The 21,985-nt window shown below is 44.1% G+C and overlaps 2 protein-coding genes across 2 annotated transcripts in view; both read left to right on the top strand.

The window, feature by feature from the left end:
- The first annotated feature begins 2,630 nt into the window (after window positions 1-2,630).
- Window positions 2,631-14,809, top strand: PCMTD2 (protein-L-isoaspartate (D-aspartate) O-methyltransferase domain containing 2). Its single transcript, XM_014873891.2, has 6 exons — window positions 2,631-2,969; window positions 5,282-5,610; window positions 6,861-6,963; window positions 8,697-8,868; window positions 9,703-9,826; window positions 11,333-14,809. Exons 2-6 carry the CDS (start codon window positions 5,304-5,306, stop codon window positions 11,716-11,718), a joined length of 1,092 nt encoding a protein of 363 aa, XP_014729377.2. The 5' UTR covers window positions 2,631-2,969; window positions 5,282-5,303; the 3' UTR covers window positions 11,719-14,809.
- Window positions 14,810-15,573: 764 nt separating this feature from the next.
- The window catches only part of LOC106851725 (peroxidasin-like), a 48,143-nt gene continuing 41,731 nt past the window's right edge, over window positions 15,574-21,985 (top strand). The window contains exon 1 of the mRNA XM_088174802.1: window positions 15,574-18,321. Within this exon, the coding sequence (XP_088030928.1) occupies window positions 18,158-18,321 (164 nt within the window). The 5' untranslated portion in view covers window positions 15,574-18,157. The remainder of the gene's footprint in view (window positions 18,322-21,985) is intronic.

Below are 21,985 nucleotides of genomic sequence, written 5' to 3'. Positions count from 1 at the left end.
GGGCTCTCCAAGGCAGGGGCAGCTGCCTGCAGGTGTTTGCAGCCAGGAGAGAGTCACTGAGCTATTGCTGACTCTAATTCCGGGCTCACAGAGCCCCAGGGAGCTGCAAGGAGGAAAGGAAGGAATTTGTAAAGAGCAGGGAAAGAAGAAACACAGAGAATCAGCAGCTGGAGCCCCGTGGAATGATGAAACACCCAACTGTTCTTTTTTTTTTCTAAATGTGGGGATTTTTGGCAATCTTATCAGGCAATTTTTGGTATCCTCCAGAGCTGGAGCCCCGTGCTCTGACACCCATGGAGGTGTTTTCAGCCACAGCTTCATTCTCAAAGCAAAGAGATGGGGAAAAGCTGCCAGGGGAGGAGAAGCAGTGGGAAGCTGGGGATGAGCCCGTGGAGCAGTGACAGTGTGACACAGAGTGGCACGAGGGATTTGGGCCACGTGCAGCAGAGATGGGCAGGAGTTCGAGGTGAAGAAAACAACCTGTCCCTTGGGGATGGCCGTGTCCTTTCAGCTGCTCCCTCCCCATGGCTCTGCTCCTGGTTTGGGGTGCAGGCAGTGAGGGGGGACCTGCAGTGGGTAAATATCTTCCTCTCTGTGTGTTTCTCCTGGCTAATCTCTGTAATTCTCTGGCTGGAAACAGAAGCTGCAAGCCTCACTGATCTTGGCAGTTTAAGGCTGCTGGGAGTCATGAATACATCCAGGAGAGGACAGGGTATTTGGGAATCCCTAAAACGCTCCTCAAGTTCTTACTGGGCTTCCTGAGCACTCATTGCTGCCAGAAAGAGGCACCAGCAGTGCTCCCCTCTCCCTCTGCAAGCTCTCTGCTGGCAGCACAGCTGCTTTAGCAACAATTGCAATTCATTTTAAAAAGTAATTTTTGCACAAAAAAAAAACCTAAAAAACCCAAACCAACACAAAACAAAAAAAAAAAAACCAAAACCAAAACAAACAAAAAAACCCAAACCAAAACAAAAACAAACAAACAACAAAAAAAAAACCAACAAAAAGAACTCCAAACCAAAAAAACCCAACTGCTATTTATCAAGTGATTCCAGCAGCAAAGGCAGCAGATGCTGAATGGAATCACACGTGCAAGGAGTTTGTGTGTCCTGCGTTTGCAGTTTGCAGTGCGGTGCCATTATCCCCAAGCATTCTCTGTGTGAAAGACGAGCAGAGAGCAATCACCACGGCCTGTTTCGGTTGAATCAGCAAGGAGGAGTTTCAGAGCTGGCTCTCCACAAATAATCCCATTCTCCCAGGCAGCTGTCTTCTGCAAAATGAAAGTGCAGACATCTACAGTATTACCCTGCGCCTGTTTGCAGAGTCTGCTGTTATCACGTTAATGAAGGGAGCTGAGATAATCACCTTAAAGCATAAATAAATCTCGGATGCTGATTCACTTTCTCCTATTTGAGTCTCATTTACCAGGGTAATTCTTATTTTTTTTCTGCTGCAGGCTTGTTGTGTCTGCCAAGACAGATTTTTTTTCACAATTCATCTCCAGAGAACTTGAATTAAGAGGCCTCTTGTTTTGTTGTAGTTATTCCTTCTCATTTTGCAGCCAATATGAAGTCCTAGATCCAAGGCCAGGCCAGATAATTTTATTTCATCTGCAGCATCAGCCGATGCTGGGTGGGTCACTTACACACGAAAACAAACACACACTTTTAGAGGATAATTTCTCTCAGTCTTGGACAAGTGACAGGAGCCACCTTTTCCCCCAGGTCACTGAAGAAGCTCACATGGGTGTGTAAAATTAAAATTAATGGCCTAATGCTCAGTTATGGGACAAGGATCCCTCATTACAAGAACGGCATATCCGATATTGTGAAGTCTCACAATATTCCATGTTTCCTTCAAGCCCCAGCCTCTAGAATCATGTGAATTTGCATCTCATTTATTCCTCAGTAAATTCACATCTGGCATTTATGGTTGCAGGGAGAAAAAAAAAAAAAATCCCAGCATGTGACTCAAACTGGGTGTTCATCGGCTCAAAATGAAGAATATCACCACTTTTTTTTTTCTTTTTCTTTTTTTTTTGTGTTCCCATGATTTTTTCCCAAGCCTGACTAATGGTACCAGAACTCCTGGTGCTGGCCAGGCTTCACTCGGGAGGTTCGGTTCCTGTGTCTGTGCCCGCAGCTCACGGCATCTCCCCGGTCCCTCGCTCCCTGCATCCCTCCCGCATCCCGGGAAGCCCCGATCCCATCCCACCGGCACAGCGCCACCGAGGACACCAGGGACAGCTGGGACAGCTGGGCCATGAGCTGGAGGAGCAGGTGTGGAGATGAAGCCTCGTGCTGGGAACAAGAACTTTGGGAAGGGCAGAGAGTCTGGGAATGGGGAAAGGCATCCACGCTGAGATGGGGACGTGCCCAGGAGCTGTGCGATGGGAGAAACGAGAGTGGCAGCTTGAGTCTGGTCCTGGTGCGTTACACTGAGTGTGCAGGGCAAGGTTTTGGTAGCAGGGTGACTTCTGGGAGAAGCTGCTGGAAGTTTTCCCCGTATCCCCAATTCCGGCCGGCTCCATCCCCGCGACTCCCCTCCCGGAACCAGCCCTGGTACAGTCCTGCCCCCCCGAGCAGGCTCTGCGTGGTACGGCCCAGACTGCGCCCCCCGCCGGGCAGCAGTGGTGTGCTCCCTTCTCTCCCCACCCGCGGCGGTGGTGCGCTCCGCGCATGCGCAGTGCCCCGCTCAGCGCTCAGCTGGGCAGTGTTTACAGCCCGAACGCGCCGGCCTGGGCTGATCCGAGCAGAGCCGAGCTGAGCCGAGCCGAACCGAACCGAACCGAACCGAACCGAACCAGGCAGAACCGGGCCGAACCGAACTGACCCGAACCGAGCCGAGCCGAGCCGAACGGAGCCGAGGCGAACCGAAACGGGCCGAACCTAACGGAGCCGAGCCGAAGCGAGCCGAACGGAGCCGAGCCGTGCCGAACGGAACCGAACGGAGCCGAGCCATCCGTTGAGGTACCGCTTTTATCTTTAATCACGGAATAACCTCCCCTTTACAACCTCCCCTTTACCTCTCCCAGCGCTGTGCCCGGGCAGGCTTTGCCCTGCAGATCTGCCGGGGGTGAGCAGCCGCTTTTCTGTGCCTTGTGCCTGGTCCCGAGCCTGCCCGGAGCGCCGGGCCGTGCTGCCGTGAGGGTCAGGGGCCGCTCCAGCCCCGGTGTTCTGCTGCAGGCGCTTGGTTTGTGCTCTGGTTTGTTTTTATCAACAGGGAAGATGGCAACCAGGGGATGTTTCAACTCCTTTGATGTCTCTGTTTTGGGCAGCCGTCCGAATTTGTGCGTGTGGACTTTGTCCCTGCTCAGATTTGGGGAAAATATCTGTTTTGCCTTAGGAGTGAGGAAAATGCAGCCAGGGGTTGCTGCGGAGGGAGAGAGTTTTGTTTTGAAAAGTTGAGTAAAAATAAGCCCTGCTTGATTCCCATTTCCCACCGAAGCGAAGGTGTGGGATCACATGAAGAGAGGAGTTTGAATGTCAGAGTTTTAAGTTCTGCCTATAAAACATGCATTTTACTGGGAGTAAACTGATGTCCAGTGAAAGGGATGATTTCAGCAGTGAGTGACACCTGTCACAGCGCAGATATTCCTTGACCCCATTACGACAATGTCCCAGCCTGGGTGGTTATTGTTGTTTTCCATGGTGGAGAACATGGAAGAGCACTTGTTTTCCATGGAGCTGAGCTAAAACCAGGTCAGACCAGTTGTCCCAGTGGGGCTTGTGTACAGCAGCAGGAATTTGTTGGGGATCCAAAGTGGAGCACTGTTAAAGGCACAACTTCTTATTCATGCTTTAAATCTAAAACCATAGATTTAAAAAAAAAATGAATAGCAAAAAGAGTGAAAGAATGAAGGAAGCTTAAGAACAAAAATATATAAAAGAAAGTCAAGGGAATCAGAGATCCTCAGTGAGGAGAGTATTTTAATGTGGCATGTTAAATAAAAGACCAAAGATACGGGCAGGCCTATGTTGGAAATGCAATTAAGTTTTTTGTATGTAAGAGGAGGGGGGGAAAATAATTGGTAGATTAACCCACCTGAGCCTTCAACCTGATGTGTTTCCAGTGTGAAGTAATTAAACAGAGTCATTTTTTGTAGAGAAAATGAAGGAGTAACTGTGGAAAGACGAGGGTGACGTTTTATTCCAAGTGTTATTAATGATGTTGAACTGGATTGATGTGTTTGAGACATGAATGGATTAAGAACTGGCTCCAGTTCCCTGCCTAAGTATATGCTGTTTTGTGTGCCTCCATAGGTAATCAGAATGATGTGTTATTTGAACAACTGTGAAATCTCCTTGGAGTCTGTAGCTTTGCTTTGTTTCCTCAGAAAATGAGAGTGTATAATTTGCTCTGGCTGAATGTAACAAATAAACCCCAACAATTTCGCTGTAGGCAGATCTTCTGATCCCAGGAATGAGCTCCAAAGCTACTGCTTCGTGGTTATTACTGTGAGCAGAGAAAGGCATTGTAAATAAACACTTTGTTTTGTGCTTTCTGGAAAGGATTTTTTTTCCTTAAGATATGAGAAAGGGAGAAGAAGCCAGGTTAATTTTGAGTGGTTTTGTTCCCCTATACGTTTTCCTTTAAAACTTGGAGGATGCAGTGGGAATTCTCTCTGGAGCTGCTGTCTGTGTCAGTAAGTGCTTTACTAATGGTGCTGGCTTGGGCTCTGGAGATGAGCTGTGTGAAAATGCATTTGCTAAAGTGCATTTGCCAAAGTAAGCAAGGTTAACAGGTCAGAGTTTTGTTGGGTTTTTTGAATCTCTGTGCAATCAACATCCTGATGCAAAGGAAATGGAATTTGAGATTTTTCTGGATTTTCTTGCTGTGTTGTAGTCTCTTCAGTTGCCATTGGTGCTGTTAGAGGTAGAAAGTTGTGTGGCAGGAGCTCTGACAGACAGTCCAAACTTGCCCTGTTGTTTGGAATTGCAGTGAAAAATGACCCCTAAGCCCAGGAGCTGGAATAATCCGTTATATAAAAGGGTTCAGTGGAAAAGCTGATGTGCTGGTAAAACAGTGGGAGGGTTTGAAGACAGGCCTTGCACATCGAAATTGCCTATTGTGATTTTTTTTTTCCCCCTCTGGTGTCAGGTACTGGACGCCAGATCTGCAGCATTTTGTTTTCCATTGTCTGGCATGAGGTTTTGCTGGAGCTTGTGGTCCTTGGAGTACATAAAGAGCTCTCTCAAAGTACTCCATGTACAGCAGCATAATCTAGTGTTGGAGGGCACGTCCTGTAGCTCACCTTGCTCTGTTGTTATTTCACTTTCAGTGTTTACAGGAGGCTGCTGAAGATGGGAGGCGCGGTGAGCGCGGGAGAAGATAACGATGAGTTAATTGATAACCTGAAGGAGGCGCAGTACATCAGGACAGAGTTGGTGGAACAGGCATTCCGAGCCATTGATCGGGCAGATTACTACCTGGAAGAGTTCAAAGACAATGCCTACAAGGACTTGGCATGGAAGCATGGAAATATTCATCTCTCAGCACCGTGCATTTACTCAGAGGTGATGGAAGCTTTGGACCTGCAGCCAGGGCTGTCGTTTCTGAACCTTGGCAGTGGCACTGGTTATCTGAGTTCCATGGTTGGACTCATCCTGGGTAAATACCTCTTCAGTCACGTTAACTGTTTTACTAGAGCTTTAAAAACAGATTTTGAAATTGGGGATGAGGCATTCCTCCTCTAATGGAGCTAAAAAAGTAGCTGGGAAAATAAAGAATGCATTAATCCAGCTCGGCAATTTATCAGGATTCTCACAACCTTCTCTCTGGAACTGGGTGGGATCCAGATTCCTGTGGCAGATCATAACAGGCAGCAGTGTAGTTCCAGAGGTGGCTGTGGTGGATTCCTGCAGGTCTGGACACAAACCGTGGTTTGTTTCCTCTTAAGCAGATCAGATCTGGATCTGGATTAAAGAGTTGAAACTGGGACTGAGCAAGTCCACAGAAAGCTGTGACTATACCTGCTCCATGCCTGGTTTGTGTTCACAGTCCTGACTGGACTGAGACGTGTTTGAGATGCACTTTTGACTCTTAACTAGCCAACGCAGATGAGAATATTCTCTGGAAAACATAGTGCAGCACAACTGATTTGGGACCACATCTACAGTGGCACAAACCAAATCATCCAAGTGTAATTGGACAATTTAAATTCCCCCTGCAGTGTTTCAGTCAGAGTGGTGCTGCCAGGATAGATAGCAAGTGGCTATAGGGTACTTAGTTAAATTTTGGGGGAATTTTAACTGCTGGGATGTTTATTCTCAGGGTAGAGTCTCATTTCCCATTTGTGATTTTCTCCTAGGTTTGTTGATATTACTTAGAATACCAATATGTAACTCTAGGGCTTTGATATTCTTTTTGCAAAAGTTACCCTGTCAGTTCTGAATAAAAAGCATGAATGCTGAACAACTTCTGTATTTTCCAGTTTGTTTTTGCTGTTAATTGAAGTATAGTGTATGATGACTATTCCTGATTAATTGCAGGGATTTTTAGCATATCAGCAAGGGGATATAAATAACATGGATGTGTTAAAACGTGCAGGCCATTGGGATTTTATTCCAGGTAGTCACTTTCACAGCAATGGCATCAGTGTTTCCCTCCTATAGAGAAGTTTCCTGCATAGTTAAGAGCAAATGATTCGGAATCAATTGTGCACAAGAGGCTCATTTGCTGCCAGAAATTGCAGGTATAGACTTGCAAATCCCATTGTAGCAGTAAGAGAGCTGACCCTACACAAACACGGACTCTGACACTCATGGAACAATCTGCTGCAGGAAGGAACCCGAAGTGTACTAATCCTGCTGGATTTTGTGTTGTTGCTGTTGCCATTCCCTGGTGTTCTGCACTTGCAGGTCCTTTTGGGGTTAACCACGGTGTGGAGCTTCACTCTGATGTGATCGAGTACGCGAAGCAGAAATTGGACTTTTTTATTAAAACAAGCGACAGCTTTGACAGGTAAGAATGCAAAATGCCTCTTGGGATTAATTTTGTGCTTTTGGCTTTACTCAGGGCAGTTCTTGCTCCCATGTGGCCCCTCTGGATTCAGGGTAATCTGAGGATTCAGGCTCCTTAGGCTTGCTGAGCTGCAGTGTGTGACCTTCGAAGCCTGTGTGTGCTGTGGGGGAGTTTCAGAAATGTTTGCAGTGTTTTTAATAGCAATGCTGATGTCGCAGGGCTTAGAGGGAGCTGAGGAAGTTTGTTTATTTTTCAATGCACTTGCAGTAACAGCTTAAAACTTGCAAGTAACAGTACTTGGTCGTGCTTGTGATCTGCATGGTGATGAGATTATGAACTGGTTTTTGTGGTGGCCTAATATGTTTTATCTGAGAAGAAGGAAAAATGGCATTTTAAAATATGAAGGTAGTTTTATGATGATTAAGTTGGTACTAAAACTGCCTGGGATTTGATTTATGTTCTTCCTTAGACCCTCCATTCTGCTGCTGTCACAAGTAATAACTTCCCAGCTTGATAACCATTGCCAATAGTAACCTCAGCAATAAAAGTTGTGGCTGTCACATTTTTGGAGCCGTTTCACAGTTTGTTCAAACAGGGAAGCAAAGCATCTGATGTCCTCCTCTCCTGGGAGGAAGAAAATTAAAATCATGACATGCAGGATTTTAGGCTACTCAGCCTTTTGCTGTTCCTGCTGCCCTGGGAAGCTGCTGAGGGAGGGGTTGTATTTTCTGCAGAAGACTGAAAGTTTCTGGCATGGATGGTGCTCAACAGGGTTTTTTTCAGTCACATTGCTATTGTTTGGGGAGATGTTTTAAGGAAGACTTTCTCTCCAGACAAATATAGCTATGGAGCAAAAGTGAGCTGAATTCAGAAATCAACATGCCTGGAAAATTGGCATTGCTGAGTGATGTCTGCTGGGTTGTGCTCCTGGAACAGTGTGTGCAGGAACTGTTCTCTGGCTGCTCTGAATGTCCAGCACTCTTTGCAAACCCAGAAAGCTCCAGGAAGCATTTAGGAATAAATAGGTGCTGTGCTGAGCTGCCACTCAAGATACCAGTGAAAGAATGGATGTGTTGAACAACTTCTACCAAAATCAGCCTTTAAACATAGGGCTTAAAACTTAGGGAGTTTTGGAGCTTGTAAGAAAACCAGAGGCGTCAGAGAATCACTAATTTTTCTTTTAAACCGAGTGAGAAATGCTGTAGGCAAAAAGTCTTTTTTTATGAAGGGTGAAATCACAGTTCTTTTGAAACTGATGGCAAAACTTCCATTGGCTTAAGCACAGTTTACTTCTGTATCATCAGGCAGTAATTCCCCACATCTGACAACCAGTTAAAAGCTTTTGAAGATGCAAAAATAAACCCAGGTGCAGTCCTTAAAAGACCTTGACATTTGGAAGTGCAGGTCTAATATTTATATTTGCATATTACAACTGAGTCAGCATCAGTGACTAAAAATAGCTCGTTCTCAAGAGCTATCAGCAGCTCAAGTATGAAATTATGTATCCTTATCCTTTGGAGATTTTAATCCATGAATTCTGACCTCATTGTTCTGTGGTTTTGAAACTTCTAGCTGTGATCTGTTACAATAATGTCTGGAATAGATGGGCTTTGGAGGAGAAATCCTGTACAACTGTGGGGTTTTCCATAGTTCAGTTTTTCCAGAATTCTGAAAATAATTAATTTTGATAAATTGTCATATTCTTGTCTAATACAGGTATTTTTCACTTTCAGGTTTGAATTTTGTGAGCCATCCTTTGTCATTGGCAATTGTTTAGAGATTTCTCCAGACTGCACTCAGTATGACCGTGTCTACTGTGGTGCTGGAGTCCAGAAGGAGCACGAGGACTACATGAAGAACCTGTTGAAAGTTGGGGGAATTCTTGTCATGCCTCTAGAAGAGAAGGTTGAGTGCCTTTTTACTTCTATTTCAGTTATTCTTAATTCTAATCTTGGTTTAGTCAGTAGCTGTTCCTTTATCTTGCCCTTGTTGCATGCTGAAGAAAGAATGAAGTGCATTGGTTTTCACTATGACTGAAAACTGAACTCTGCACATTCCTAATATATCAGAAATTTGTAATTCTGCACTCTTCTATATATTGCAATCTGTTGTTAATTGCAATTTTACTTCTACACTGCAGAAAATGTGAGCAAAGCTTTGTTTAATTATATAATTTAGTGATGTGCTTAATGGCAAAACACAACTTTTTGCACCCTGACTGGCTCTTGAAGGAGCGTGCAGGATGTCTCTATTTACGAGTGTCAGTGGATTCTTTTTATAAAAAGTGGGTTAAGTGCCTGACCTTTTACCTCTGTCAGGGAACATGAGAGGAGCAGGGTGCAGGGTTTCTTCCCAGTAAGAGGCTGTGCAGTGGGCTGGGGTAGGAGATTTGATCTGCAGACCTTTTCAGGAGCAAGTGTTCATAGTGACTCAGGAGTTTTCCCAGAGGTCAGACACAGCTGCTCTGGTCAAGCCTGGAGGAAGATCTGGCAAGCAGAGTGACCCAAATTACCAGTGCCCATGCTCTGTTCCAATAGATGAAGGTACTGGGGCTGATCCTGTAAGGAGTTGCCAATCATTTTTCCAAAACCAATTCTTTTTCTCCTTATGACCTCTTACTGTTGCAGCTTCCAATATTTCAACTTGTCCAGGCAGAAAAGTAATTTGTTCATTTTTTTTTTGTTCAAAAATCTCACTGTAGTTCTCACAATGGATAATAATCTCCTTGTTTTGCTTCAGTTGACTAAGATAACTCGGGTTGGTCCTTCTGCCTGGGAGACGAAGAAGATTCTTGCTGTTTCTTTTGCTCCTTTGATTCAGCCAAACCACACAGATTCAGGAAAATCAAGGCTCGTTCACTTGCGTGAGTACAGACATTCCTAAGGCTGGGGGAGGTTCCTTCTGCTCCTTGGCTGTGAGCTGTAACATCTCTGGGAATCATTTCAGGGAAAATTCCTTTTTCTGAACAGTTGTCTGTCTTGTGCAAGCATTGGAGTTGGATGAAATAGATTCTAAATCACAGACTCACAGAATGGCCTGGGTTAGAAGGGACCTTAAAGATCATCTAATTCCAATATCCCTGCTGTGGACAGGGGCACCTTCCACTGGGCCATCATTCTAAACCCAAAGGATTTCCTGTGAAGTTGTACCTGAACTTTGCAGGGTGTTTTTATCTTTGTTTTTGCACATTCTGTTCCAGTCCTGAATGACTGAATCCTCTCATGGTTCTCAGGCACTGTGCCACAAGGAGAGGAAAATACACAAGCAGTACCTTTGAACAAATGTTGTATCTACTCACAGACTCTCACCCCCAGCAATCCAGAATGATCCTGAACCTGGAATGCTTTAGGGATACAAGTTGTGCAGTTCTTAGCTAGTTGTTTAAAATGCAGGTCATATCAGTGGCCCCAATCTTTAGATTAAGACTTCAGTGTCAAGAGGCCTCTTAAGAACACATGAAGACAGAGGTACTTTCATAAAGAGATTAGTCAGGCTTTGCTCTTAACCTGGAAATGTGTCTGCATGGCAGAGAGGAGCTCAGGAAACAATCCACCGCATGCTAGAAAGTCCACTAAGTGCATGTTTCAGCATGTTCTCACTTTGTAGTGAGACCTGCCCATAAATTACATGTATTATTTTATGCTTCTTTCATTGTTCTCACATTGTTGGCAGAGGACAGGGACTTTTTGTATCAGTTGTAATTCATTTTAGTTCATGGATATGTGTGCATCTATACATTATTATAAATTTTTGCTGCATTTCTAGGCTGGCAGCAAACAAGTGCAGAAGACAGAATAGTCTTCTAAGCCATTAATGTGGGAGGCATTTTAATACAGTAACTTACTGTAATGTTTCTATAATTACTTCTACAAAATGGTTTCTAGTCTGTCTTCACCCACTGAGTCTGAAGCAGTTTTTGAAGAGCATAAATAGTACTTGTGTTTTATAAGTGCAGATCTTGGCAAAGCTGAAGAAACTGTAAAATAGAAAAATCATGTTATGGAAGAATTAAACAGACTTCAAGTCTAGTTATCTACCACAGGAAAATACCTTATTCTGAGCCATTAAACAGTCACAGCTCCCATCGCTAAGAATGCATTCGTGCAATCTTTAAGATGTGCATTCTAGAATAACTGAGAACTTGAAATCAAGGCAGGAAATTTTTTAATGAGAGAAACCCACAATTAAATTTTGTTTGGAAAGTTGCAACACAGTTTATCCGAGTTGACAGGAGCTGAATAGAGCTGTTTGTGTAATCCCAGCAGGGAATTCAAATGGCCTGATTTAATCTGAGCAAACAGAACTTTTCCTGGGAGTACTTCTTGGGGGCGTTTCTCCGTGTGTGCTCACGGGTTTGGTTTGGTTGCAGCCCCCGTGGCCGTTCGCAGCCTGCAGGACCTGGCTCGCATCGCCATCCGAGGCACCATCAAGAAAATCATCCACCAGGAGGCCCTGAGCAAGGCTGGCAACGGGCTGAAGAACCCGCCCAGGTTCAAGCGGCGGCGGGTGCGGCGCCGGCGCATGGAAACCATCGTGTTCCTGGACAAGGAGGTGTTCGCCAGCCGCATCTCCAGCCCCTCCGACGACAACAACAACAGCGAGGACATGGAGGAGGAGAGGCCGGAGGAGGAGGAGGAAACCAAACCCTCGGAACTAAAGCCAGAGCCTCCCGTAAACTTTTTGAGAGAAAAGGTCTTGAGCCTGCCGCTGCCCGATCCCTTGAAGTATTACTTGCTTTATTACAGGGAAAAGTAGTTTTCCTTCTTCTAGGAAGTGGGAAGTAGGCAGAGAATAAAGTATTCCTTAGGGCTTGACAAATGTGTCCCACTTGCTTGCCTGCGAATGTGACACCTGAGGCAGTAGGCTGGCTGGGGAATGTGGCTGCTGTAAACTTTGACATTATAGCTTTTTTGAGTTCCTTCTTTCTTCTCAGTTGTGTGCTATAGTTTTATCCTACAGCAGGGATTCCTTAGGAAGCAAGTTGGTGAAGTGCTCAGCTGCTTATGGAAAGGAGGGTTTAATTCCCTCAAAACTAACTGCAGGAGATATTCCTAAAATGTCATGGCTGCTCTACCGAGTATCAGTTGGGAAAAACTCCTAAGCAGTTCCCCAAAGACCTTTCCTGTCTGTGTTCTCTCCCACTAAATCTCCTATGTATTTGCCATGATGTGTGTTTAATGGAGGATGAAGATTATTAGTTAAAACCTGACCTGGCAAATCATGCTTCTTCCAGTAAGCTGAAAAGCACAACTTCTACAGAAAGGAAAGAATTTTTGGCATTACCCTTGTGGCATCCAGGTTTTGAATGAGAAGGAAAGCATCAGCTCCCCTTTGTTAGTCCGTTTTGCTTGTAAATTATATATAATTTTCAGTACAATGTGTTTCATCAAATACCGGGTTTTTTAATGGAAAACACCAGTCCTAGAGAAGGAGTTACTGAGTTTTTGTGATTCTTTTAAAGCGATGGAGGCAAGTGAGGAATTGCAAAGCTGTTTGACAGGATGCAAGGGTAGTCAGGGTTGGGACTGTTGTCTCTGGAAATGTTTACAGGGTAGTGCTGAGAGGAGAAGAGGGTAGAGCAGAGCTGCAGAGCAGTGAGTTTGTGCAAGCTGAAAGCAGTATCCATGGGTTTTATTGTGTGAGATAACTCAGATCTCCTGGGCTGAGCAGAGTGAGGTGCAGAGCACCAACCTGAGCAGTGAATCAGCCAAACAGAGATTTGTGGAGAGTCTGCAGAACCTGAGAGCAGTCTAGAGAGCCAAATTGATGCAGTTCTCAGGTGTTCTTGTGTGTGTGCCCCTGCTGTGGCAAGGTGGCCAGAACACAACTTGTTCACAAGTGTTCCACAGTGGAGTGAAGCTGCTCAGCTTGGTAGGTGATCTTATTCCTGCAGCAATGAAGTAGAAATTTTAACAGATTCATATGGAAGGACTTGTCACTTGGCAGTTCTGTGGATGTGAGCTGTAATTTTTATTCCCAAGTCTCTCTGTCATTCTGATGGAAGGAGATGCCATGGAATCATAGGATCACAGCATGGTTTGGGTTGGAAGGGGCCTTAAAGACCATCTTGTCCAGCCCCATGCCATGTACAGGGGCACCTTCCACTAGGCTAGGTTGCTCCCAGCCCCATCCAGCCTGGCCTTGAGCAGATCCAGGAATGGGGAGTCCACAATGGACTGGAAAAAAATAGGCTGGAAAGAAGCCCTGGAGTTTGTGTTGATATGAAATAGTCCTAAAGCTGGGGGGCATGAAAAGCTCTCTCTCAGCAGGGAATGAAGCTGTGTTAAGGTATTGCCCCATCACAAGCACTTAAGTTGGTATCACTTTGATATCTTTTGGTTTTTTTAATGTGCTGTCTCCTCATTTTCTGAGGGGGAATGAGTGAAGACTGTATTGCCAAATGGTCCAGAGGTACACAACTTGCTTCATGAAAAATAGTTTCAAAGTTCTGTGTGGCTTTGAAAATAAATGAATAACTTTTATGTCTAAGCCTGAAGTGGAGAACTTTTCCTTGCTTAACAGGATTTTTGTGTGTCTTTGGGAATATTGTCTGATAATCCTGTGTCATGTGGCTGCCAGCACGTAACACAGTCATAGGCTGGCTTCTGCCTCTGGTTTCCTGTCTCCACTTCTGGTCCCAGTGGTACCCCAAGTTATCTTGCTCCTTAGGATTTTGATTCCTTTATTTGCAGTGGGGCAGTTCTGTGGCCACTGAGCTGATGGTTTCCTGTAAAGGTGCATGTCCCCATCATTGGGTTCTGGCAGCTCCCATTAATTTCTTTCCACAAATGCAAGTCCTGTGGTGGGAAAGAGAGGGTTAATAGAATCTGTGTGTAATTATTCTCAGTGCTTCCCTACAGGCTGTGGCCTATTGTTTGTTGGAAAATGTTGCTTAATGGGTGTCATGCCAGGTATGTGCCTTTCTGGATTGTGGCACAATTTCCACACCCCTCCATAGTCCAGGGTGCCTCCTGCTTTTGGCTACCAGGTCATCCTTCAGTTTAACCACAACACTTTTACAGAAGTTCCCTTAAAAATGACATTAAACTTCAAGTTCCTGTTAGTAAGCTTTGCAGAGGCTCTGTTAAAGCTGACCAGTTGAGGGAGGATTATCTTTCATTTATCCTTTTTTGGTTTTTATCTCCATCCCAGCCCCAGTTGTAAAAGGTATTTTATCAGATTTTTCACCAGATTTGCCTTTTTTATTACATTCGCTAGATTTTTGTAGCTTTCTATAAGATGCATAAATACTGCTATTTTTTCCTGCATACGGTTGAATAAATAAATAAATAAATAAATAAATATATATATATACAGGAAATTTATGTTCGAGGTTGTCAAATTGTCCCCTTGTCCAATAAAAACCCTACAGATCTAAACAGATCTAAAGAGATAGTAGAAATATAATGTATAATACAACTGTGAAATAGTATTGCTTATAGCCTGTAAATAAAGGGGAATTGTAAATACATTTTCCCTGTGCACAAGCACTTGCACTGTAGTTTTTTTAGGCATTTCTAGCAGAGGAATTGAGGCAGAGCTGCGTTTGTATGGATCTGTGAGCTGTCCAGGAATTGTACCTGCTTTGTTTCCTTTTGTGTTCTCAGTAGTTGTCACTTTTTTTTTTTTGTATGTGGCTCCTTTTAGGTTTTGATCCTGCAGCAAATTTGCAAAAAGAACTGAACTTCAAGCTGCTTTAGTTATGAACGTGTAAGCTGAAAAATCTCTGTATAGAAACTAGAGTTCAGTTGGCTTGAGGCATGCAGAAGTATTATGCAATTTAAACGTTATTAATATGTGTTTCTGTATCAATAAATTCAGTAAAGACTTTTTAGCCTTCTTTAAATGGCTTTGCATCATGTTATGATTAGAATACTTTGTAGGTGAGTGCTTATTTCCATAATTGGAGGTCAAGACACAAAAACAGCAGAAAAAATGCTTAACAGTATGGTGCAGGTGCATAGCTTTAGATGAACTCCTCAGAATGTGATCTCTCAAACCTGCCCAGATGATGAGTTCCAAACCTTGAAGTAATGCAGTTGTGCAGGATGAATTTTGGGATCAGCACACACAGGAATGGTTCAATGTATCAGAGTAGCTAAAGAGTGAACTCAGTTCCCTGGCTGTTTGACCTGTAAACAACAAATATCAAAAGGTGTTTTCATCCATTTCTGTACTTCAAGGAGTTGCCTAAACCAAACGTGTCAGGAGTTGGTTCTGTGCATTCTGAACTGCAGCTCCCCTCCTGTCCCCAGGCTCTGTCTGAGCCTTTAATTGATGTGGAGTTTTAAGAGCGGGTGTTCAAGGCTTTCATTCCTCCAGTATTGAGAACAATATTTTGGTTTCAGCTGTGGTAGGAATCTGATCATAATAGCAAATACAGCTGCTGCTAATTAAATGAATCTGTTAACCTTTATTCCATAGGATAATTGCCTGTCTGTGTGTTTCTTCCTGTCATCTGTGTGTATGATAAATGTCCTTTTCCCAGCTATAACAGGAGATTAGTTCAACGTTAATGTTTTCCTTCGCCTGATGTGTGCTGAAAGAAAATCCTTTTCTGCTTTGGAAAGCCGTGGATGTGTCATACAAATGGTATTGGGGAAATTAAATTTGTCAGATGATGTTTATGTTCACTTTATTGTAAAACACAGAACGTCACAGTTCCCCAAGGTGTAGAGAGGAGGCAGGTCCCCTGAGGGAAATCTTTCTGCTGAAGAAAAAGGGACAGAAGGGAGAGTTAAAAATAAAAAAAAACAAAGGGTGGGTGGGAAAAAACCCCACTTGAGGAACCCCCCAACTTTTTGCTTTCTACAGGTGTGAAAAGCCTGTGCAGCAGAGGCTGGAAATGCTGCAGCATGGGACACAAGGGTCAACATCATTCCTGGTGTTCAGGAGATAAGTTTTGGTTCTTGCTCAGAGATACACAAATCAGAGAATTTCTCATGTTGATGGGAAATAAATTAATATGAGATTTAGAGGCCTGGGATTGCAGGTGTTCCTTGATCCTCACCAACATCCTGTTTATCACAAGGGCAGATGAGCAAGGCAGGAGAGATGTGGTGAAGATCTGCTTCTCAGAAAATGTGTGGGTTGCAGAACTTGCCTTGCACTGAAATGATTCTCCGTGCTCTGTTAAATCAAGATGCCAAGATTCCTACAAAGCAGTGAGCAAATACCCCTCAATCCATCCCAGAGCTGCTCCCCCACACCACAGCCAGACTCTGAAATGCAATTCCACAGCCAGGACCCATCCCACAGAAATGGGACTGAGCCCTGGCCCAGCTCTCCTCTTTGCAATACAAATAAAAAGGGATTTTGTTGTTGCTGTTGCAGAGGGTTGGTTTAGAACTCAGAGTTTATGCACCAGAGGCAGAAAGCAAAAGCCTCATATTTGCAAAGTGTCCAGATGTGCCAGGGGAAATGATGGCTCCAGAGTGACTGACGCGTGGTTTGGAGAGAGCGTTTTTGTTTATACTCCCAGCTTTGCAGAACAGCTCCCACCAGCTGTGCTAGCCTGTCCTAGCAGAGCCCCGTGTGCTCTGGAAGGAGCTGATGTGGGGAGCACCGAGGCTGGAAGGACACACAACTTGAGTCAGGAAGATTTTCACGGAACACGCGAGGATGTGCTTCTAATGCACTCAATGCCTCAGTGGAATTAAAAGCTGCCCTATTCACCAGAGCAGTCTGATTCCAGCTGCCAGTTGTTGTATGAAGGCTCAAGATGATAATTTTTCATTTTAGAACCCGTTTTTGTGAGCAGGGTTGGCCTGGGTTGGGTTGGGTGGCCGCTAGAGGACACTCTGCCCAAAACCATGAGTTCAGTGAGCTTGCTCGGATTTCCAGGTGATGGCAGAGCAAACAAACAGCTGATTGCTTGAGGAATAAGTGCAGAAAACCTGCAGTAAAACACTCTTTTGTAACTGGACAAAAGCCTACATGTTTTACCTTCCATGACATGAAATTTTATGTGAAACCCCAAATCCAACGCTCTCTCCAAATGCTCAAGTGACAGAGAATCTGAACGAGGAAACTAAATGTCACTTTTCTTTGCCACATTAATTATTCTGTAGTGTACAGTACAAACAGATGTGCAGCTTGATGGGAAGCTTTCATTTGACCTGCCAGGTTATGTGGGATGGTGCCGTGTTGGAAATTCCTCAAGTACCTTTTATCCTGATGTGTGTTAATGCCTCCCTCTTGATCAACCCATACATTTAGGATCTTGTGTAGTAGCAGCTTGAAACCTAAAAGATAAGCTGGTTTCACTGTAGCTTCTTTATAAAGATGATTAATTCAACTGGAAACCAATCCAGCCTTTTTTGTGATTCAGTCGGGAGAAACAAATGGAAGATTGCATTTCCTAGAACTCAAACTCAGTAGATTTCATGGGTTTTTTTTCCCTCTTCACCCTTCAGTTGCCTTGAATTTCTCAAAAACTCTGACATTTTTTCAAATTGCATCCTTGCTGAAAGAAATTATACTTAGTCAAACACCTTTGAAATGAATCAACTTTTACTCTGCCTAAGAAACTTTAGAGATTCCAGGGTGGGGTTTTGTCTTTATTTGCAGGTTATTTATCTCTGTTAGAGATCTCCCTTTTAAAATCCCTTATCTGTTACATCCCATGCCCACTCAATGGTTGGAGGCATAGTTTTGCTTGATGTTGTAACTACACGTAATAAGAGACAGCTCTATCCTGAAAGTCTTTAACAGCACAATACATTTAGATAACTGTTAGATAAGACTCTCCCTTTAGTTTGCAGAGTGTGCTAGGAAAAAAAACCAGCAACAAAAACATGAAAACCTTGACCCTGGATCTTTTGCATCCCAGCTCAGCCCTGGAAGCGTGGGGTCATTTTTTGGTTGCTGTCCATGGAGGTGCACTGTGCTTTCAGATAGATATTGAGGAGTAGGTGAGGAGTTAACTTGCTGTTTAAAAGAAGCAACAAGGCGAAAATAGATCAAAATGAAGAGTTTGTATTTCAGCGCCACAATTAGAGAGGGGTGGGGACAGCGCGATCTCCAGTGATGTGCAGAATGGCAGAGAGGGTGGGCGGTTGGACTGTCAAACTGCCTTAATTTAATTGCAAACACATGCTGATGAGTCCCCTCCTCCTGGACCTCAGGGCTGGGAAACTTTTTTTGTCAGCTCCCTGCAGCTCAGAATTGAGGCAAATACGCTCCAGCAAACACCATGCTGATGAAACCTTCAGCTCTTGGAGGCTTTTTGTATTTTCTCCTCCTGCCTGGTTTCTCCTGCTCCTGCCCCAGCCGCTGCCTGTGCTTCAGGACCACAGTGAGATGCATGCATCTGATGTTGGAAACCATCCCCGAGATCCCGCCCCAGACAAACATTCTGTGAGTAACCACTTCATTTTCCTGCCTTTCTTACCTGCATGGTCTTTAGAAAGAAGGAGAAAAAAAAACAAGTCAAGGCCAAAGACATGCTTTTATCCTCTTTTTTTTTTTTCTGCACAATTATCGGCCTCAAGAACTGTTTTGTGCTTTTAAAACACAAAACAGAAACTGCTCCTTTTGGCATCAGTTAATTGCTAATGGGACAATCAATGGAATTGAAAAATTTAATGAGGGTTATTCCAGGGCAAGCGCTGGAAGACAGTTTTGGGGAATCAAAGGTCAAAAATGTTAAATTGAGGTTATGGAAAAAAACAGTTTGCATTTTAAGAAGGCTTTGTATATGAGTCTAAGAGAGAGAGAGGAAATAGAGCAGCTCAGGCTTTTGTTTTCAGTGACACGAACACTTTCCTTATATATACAACACCATTTCAGTACTGAATGTTTAAATACTAGTTTTCCACTTTCTACTCAAAGTGTTCAAACCAAAGTTAAGGCTTATTTGGAGGTAACAACAGTGGCAACTCACAGATTCCTTGAGAAATAAGAAGGTCATGGAGCTGTTGGCTGAGTCTATTCAAACAGGAAAGGTGTAGGAAAGGACATTGAATGCTTGGAGACTCTTAAAGAGCTCTTACTGATAGGTGCAGAACAGCACTTCCCTGTGATTCTAAGCTAACCTTGAATTTAAAAGTGGCTTTAAGATGCAGTGACGTGTGACAAAATCCTTCCCTTCTGCTACTCTTATCTTATCCCTTGTCTTGGATGACCTTTTTTTGTAAGTAGTTGGAAAGACTTGTCGAAAATAAATCTTCATACTCAACCTCCTTAAACTGCTGCCAGTTGCAAAACTTTTCCAACACGAGTTTGAGCAGCTTTTCCCTTTACTTACAACAAACTCAGTTTTATCTCAGCTGGCACATCCCTACCAGCATTTCTCCCTCAAGCATCTCACTAATATTGCTAATGCACTTTCTGTGCTGGCAGCCAGAGGAGCATGCTGTGTGCAGGATGCTGGCATTGCACTGCTGCCATCCAGGTCTGCTTTGGTGGGTAGAGACCACAGAGGATCTTGCATTGGTGGCCCATAGGATGAGATCTGCACTTGCTACAGCTGCCAAAGCTTTCTCACTGCCCGGGCTGGTGCTGCAATGATTATTTTCAGTGTGAGCTGCTCAGGACCTGCTCACTGGGCAGTGCTTGTGTGCTCTTACAGTGATTTGTTTCATCTGACTCTTCACACTCTTACCAACCTTTTTCTCCCCCTTATTTCCCTGCATGTTGAAACATTAAAATATTTAAAATACCCTGACACTGATTTTACAAATAACTTGTTCCTCCTTGTTTAAATCTAGATTTTATTGAGGGAAAGGTTTGTTCTATTGGCTGAACTGAGGTATTTCTGAGATCATTGAAGCTTAATTCCTGTTCTCTGTTTGAAATGAGGCAATGTTTGCTGTCACAGTGGAGCCTGAGTGAGTTTCTGCTAGAGATCCTTCGGGTGCAGAGGGAGGGAAGTTTACTGTGTCACCAGCTCTTTCCCAGTTCTGGAATGGTGTGGCTCCCAGCTCCTTCTGGCAGCAGCACACTTCATTCTCTGCACCACCTTGAGTGGGAAAATGGCTTTTCAAACGTTAAAGAAATAGTATAGGTGTGAGATATAAAAATTGCAATATTGCAAAGGAAGATGACTCTTCATGAAACAATATTTTTTAAGGTGATTTATCCATTTTATTCTCTTTTGCTGCTGTCTGAATAATTATAAGCAAACCACATATTGGTGATCAGAGATCCTCATAGACATAAGGGGAGATGAGCCTGGTGAGTGCTCTTTGTTGGCAGATGATGAGTCTTTGTGTGGCAAGGAAAAATCCTGACTGTCTGGCTATCTTGAAGATCTAATGTACGCAAATGCATTTCCCAGCCAGCATCCCATTGTATCTGTTATAAATAGCATTTGAATAATTAAACTTTTTTTGAATTGTGGAAGATCAAGGAATGCTTCTTAACCAAGCTCTGACTCCTCCAGCTTTTTGGTGCTTCTCCTGGGAGAACCCTTGTGTCAGACTGAACATTTGGAATTATAGCAAGAATAGTCTTGATCACGGAGTTATTCTGAGCAGAAAATGTGGGATTGGGATATTTTCCACAGTTAATCTTTGGTGTGAACAGGACTGAGTTTGTGACTGCAGCTCCAAACACTAATCCCAGGCTCCAGCTCGGTTCCCTCGAAGAACAGCTGCAGTTTCCAGATGGAGTTTGCTTTGAAGTTGGGAGTTTGGGACTTTCTGACCTCCGTGCCACCCTCTCTAAGAATCCAGGAAGAGTGGGGAAGTCTCCTAGCTGGCACAGGCTGCATTTCAGCCCTGGCAGATGGCCCCTGGGGCTGCAGCCAGCTGGCGGCACCCGGAGCCGCCCATCGATGCTGGGCTTGGCATGGAACCAGCTCCAGGATTGATGAGCTGTTACTGGCTCCTCGTGGGTCACCATTTCCCTCCTCCCTTCCCAATCCCAGCTGGGTACAGCTGAGGATCTGGCCCAAAGTCTGGTTTTAGCAGTAGACTATTTATCTTTGGTAATGGAGTCAGCTCGCTTTACCCCGAGCAGAGAATGGGATGGCAGGAACGACTACACGTGTACAGATAAGCCATAAAAATTCATGGTGTAGAACTGCAAACGTATTTTGGCTGGTGTCTGTTCAATTGGAACACGATTATCCAGATGTGATCTGCTGGTTACCGCTGGGATTCAGGCAGTTCTTCCAGCCAGAAGCCAAGGAAGGGAACAGCTGTGGAACATACACTCCAAAAATTTCAATAGGTCTTTAACCTTCACAGCCATTTGTTCTGCAGTGTGACATTTAAAACAATAAACTTCAAAACGTGTGGGCATGAGTAGAAGAAATCCATGGAAAGAAGTTCCCCTCTGGCTGGCAGCTAATGGATTGCAATCCAATTATCCACGGGTTATTCTTCTTTCTGCATTATGCAGGGCACATAATGAATGAGTACTGCTGGAGAAACATAGCTGAGGGCACAGGGCAGGATCCAGGATCTGAACACACGGCTGGCATGAACTGAAGGTGACCCAGTTGTTCACAGACCTGGTTGCTAATTGGGCAGTGTAAGCATGGCCAGCTTGACAAGTTTTGTTCCCCTTCCTCCTTGTGCTGCTTTTGGTGCCTGCTCAGTTCCTCTCCTCCTCCCTAGGAGGAAAGCTGGAGTAGGACAGGGTGTAGCTCTCTTAGTCTTGTTAATGAACACACTTTGAGAAGGAATTTGATACATTTGTTGGGGAAAGGTTTACTGAGAAATGAGTTCTTGGAAAAGCTGCTCCGTTTGTGGTCCCTGTCGTGTGTTTTGGGTTGAAGAAGGGATTACTCATTTCCTCTGTGTGTGATAATCCTATATGCAGCCATTAAATGCACACCCACACATTCTGCATGTGCCAGGTAGAATCTCTTTCGACTTCTTTCACTCTAGTATGTAATCCTTAGTAAACCTTCTAGAGGTGACCTAGAACTTCATGTTCTATTTTTAGAAGTCTCTTCATTAGCAGGAAAATGGGGAGGGAAAATATTTAAAATATATTTTCCTTCTAGAAACATTCCAGCATCTTTTGATGGAAGCATCCTAAATCTTGTGATTGTAGAAACCTTTTTAGGTTT

Source organism: Sturnus vulgaris, chromosome 17 (assembly GCF_052056855.1).
Source record: "Sturnus vulgaris isolate bStuVul1 chromosome 17, bStuVul1.hap1, whole genome shotgun sequence".
NCBI lineage: Eukaryota > Metazoa > Chordata > Aves > Passeriformes > Sturnidae > Sturnus > Sturnus vulgaris.
This window is presented reverse-complemented; position numbering and strand designations above follow the sequence as displayed.

Excerpts from the sequence above, each read along its gene's own strand:
- PCMTD2 (XM_014873891.2), top strand. The coding sequence starts at position 5,304 with ATGGGAGGCGCGGTGAGCGCGGGAGAAGATAACGATGAGTTAATTGAT. Across the intron at positions 6,964-8,696 it reads ACAAGCGACAGCTTTGACAG|GTTTGAATTTTGTGAGCCAT; the intron begins GTAAGAATGCAA and ends TTTCACTTTCAG. Across the intron at positions 9,827-11,332 it reads ATCAAGGCTCGTTCACTTGC|CCCCCGTGGCCGTTCGCAGC; the intron begins GTGAGTACAGAC and ends GTTTGGTTGCAG.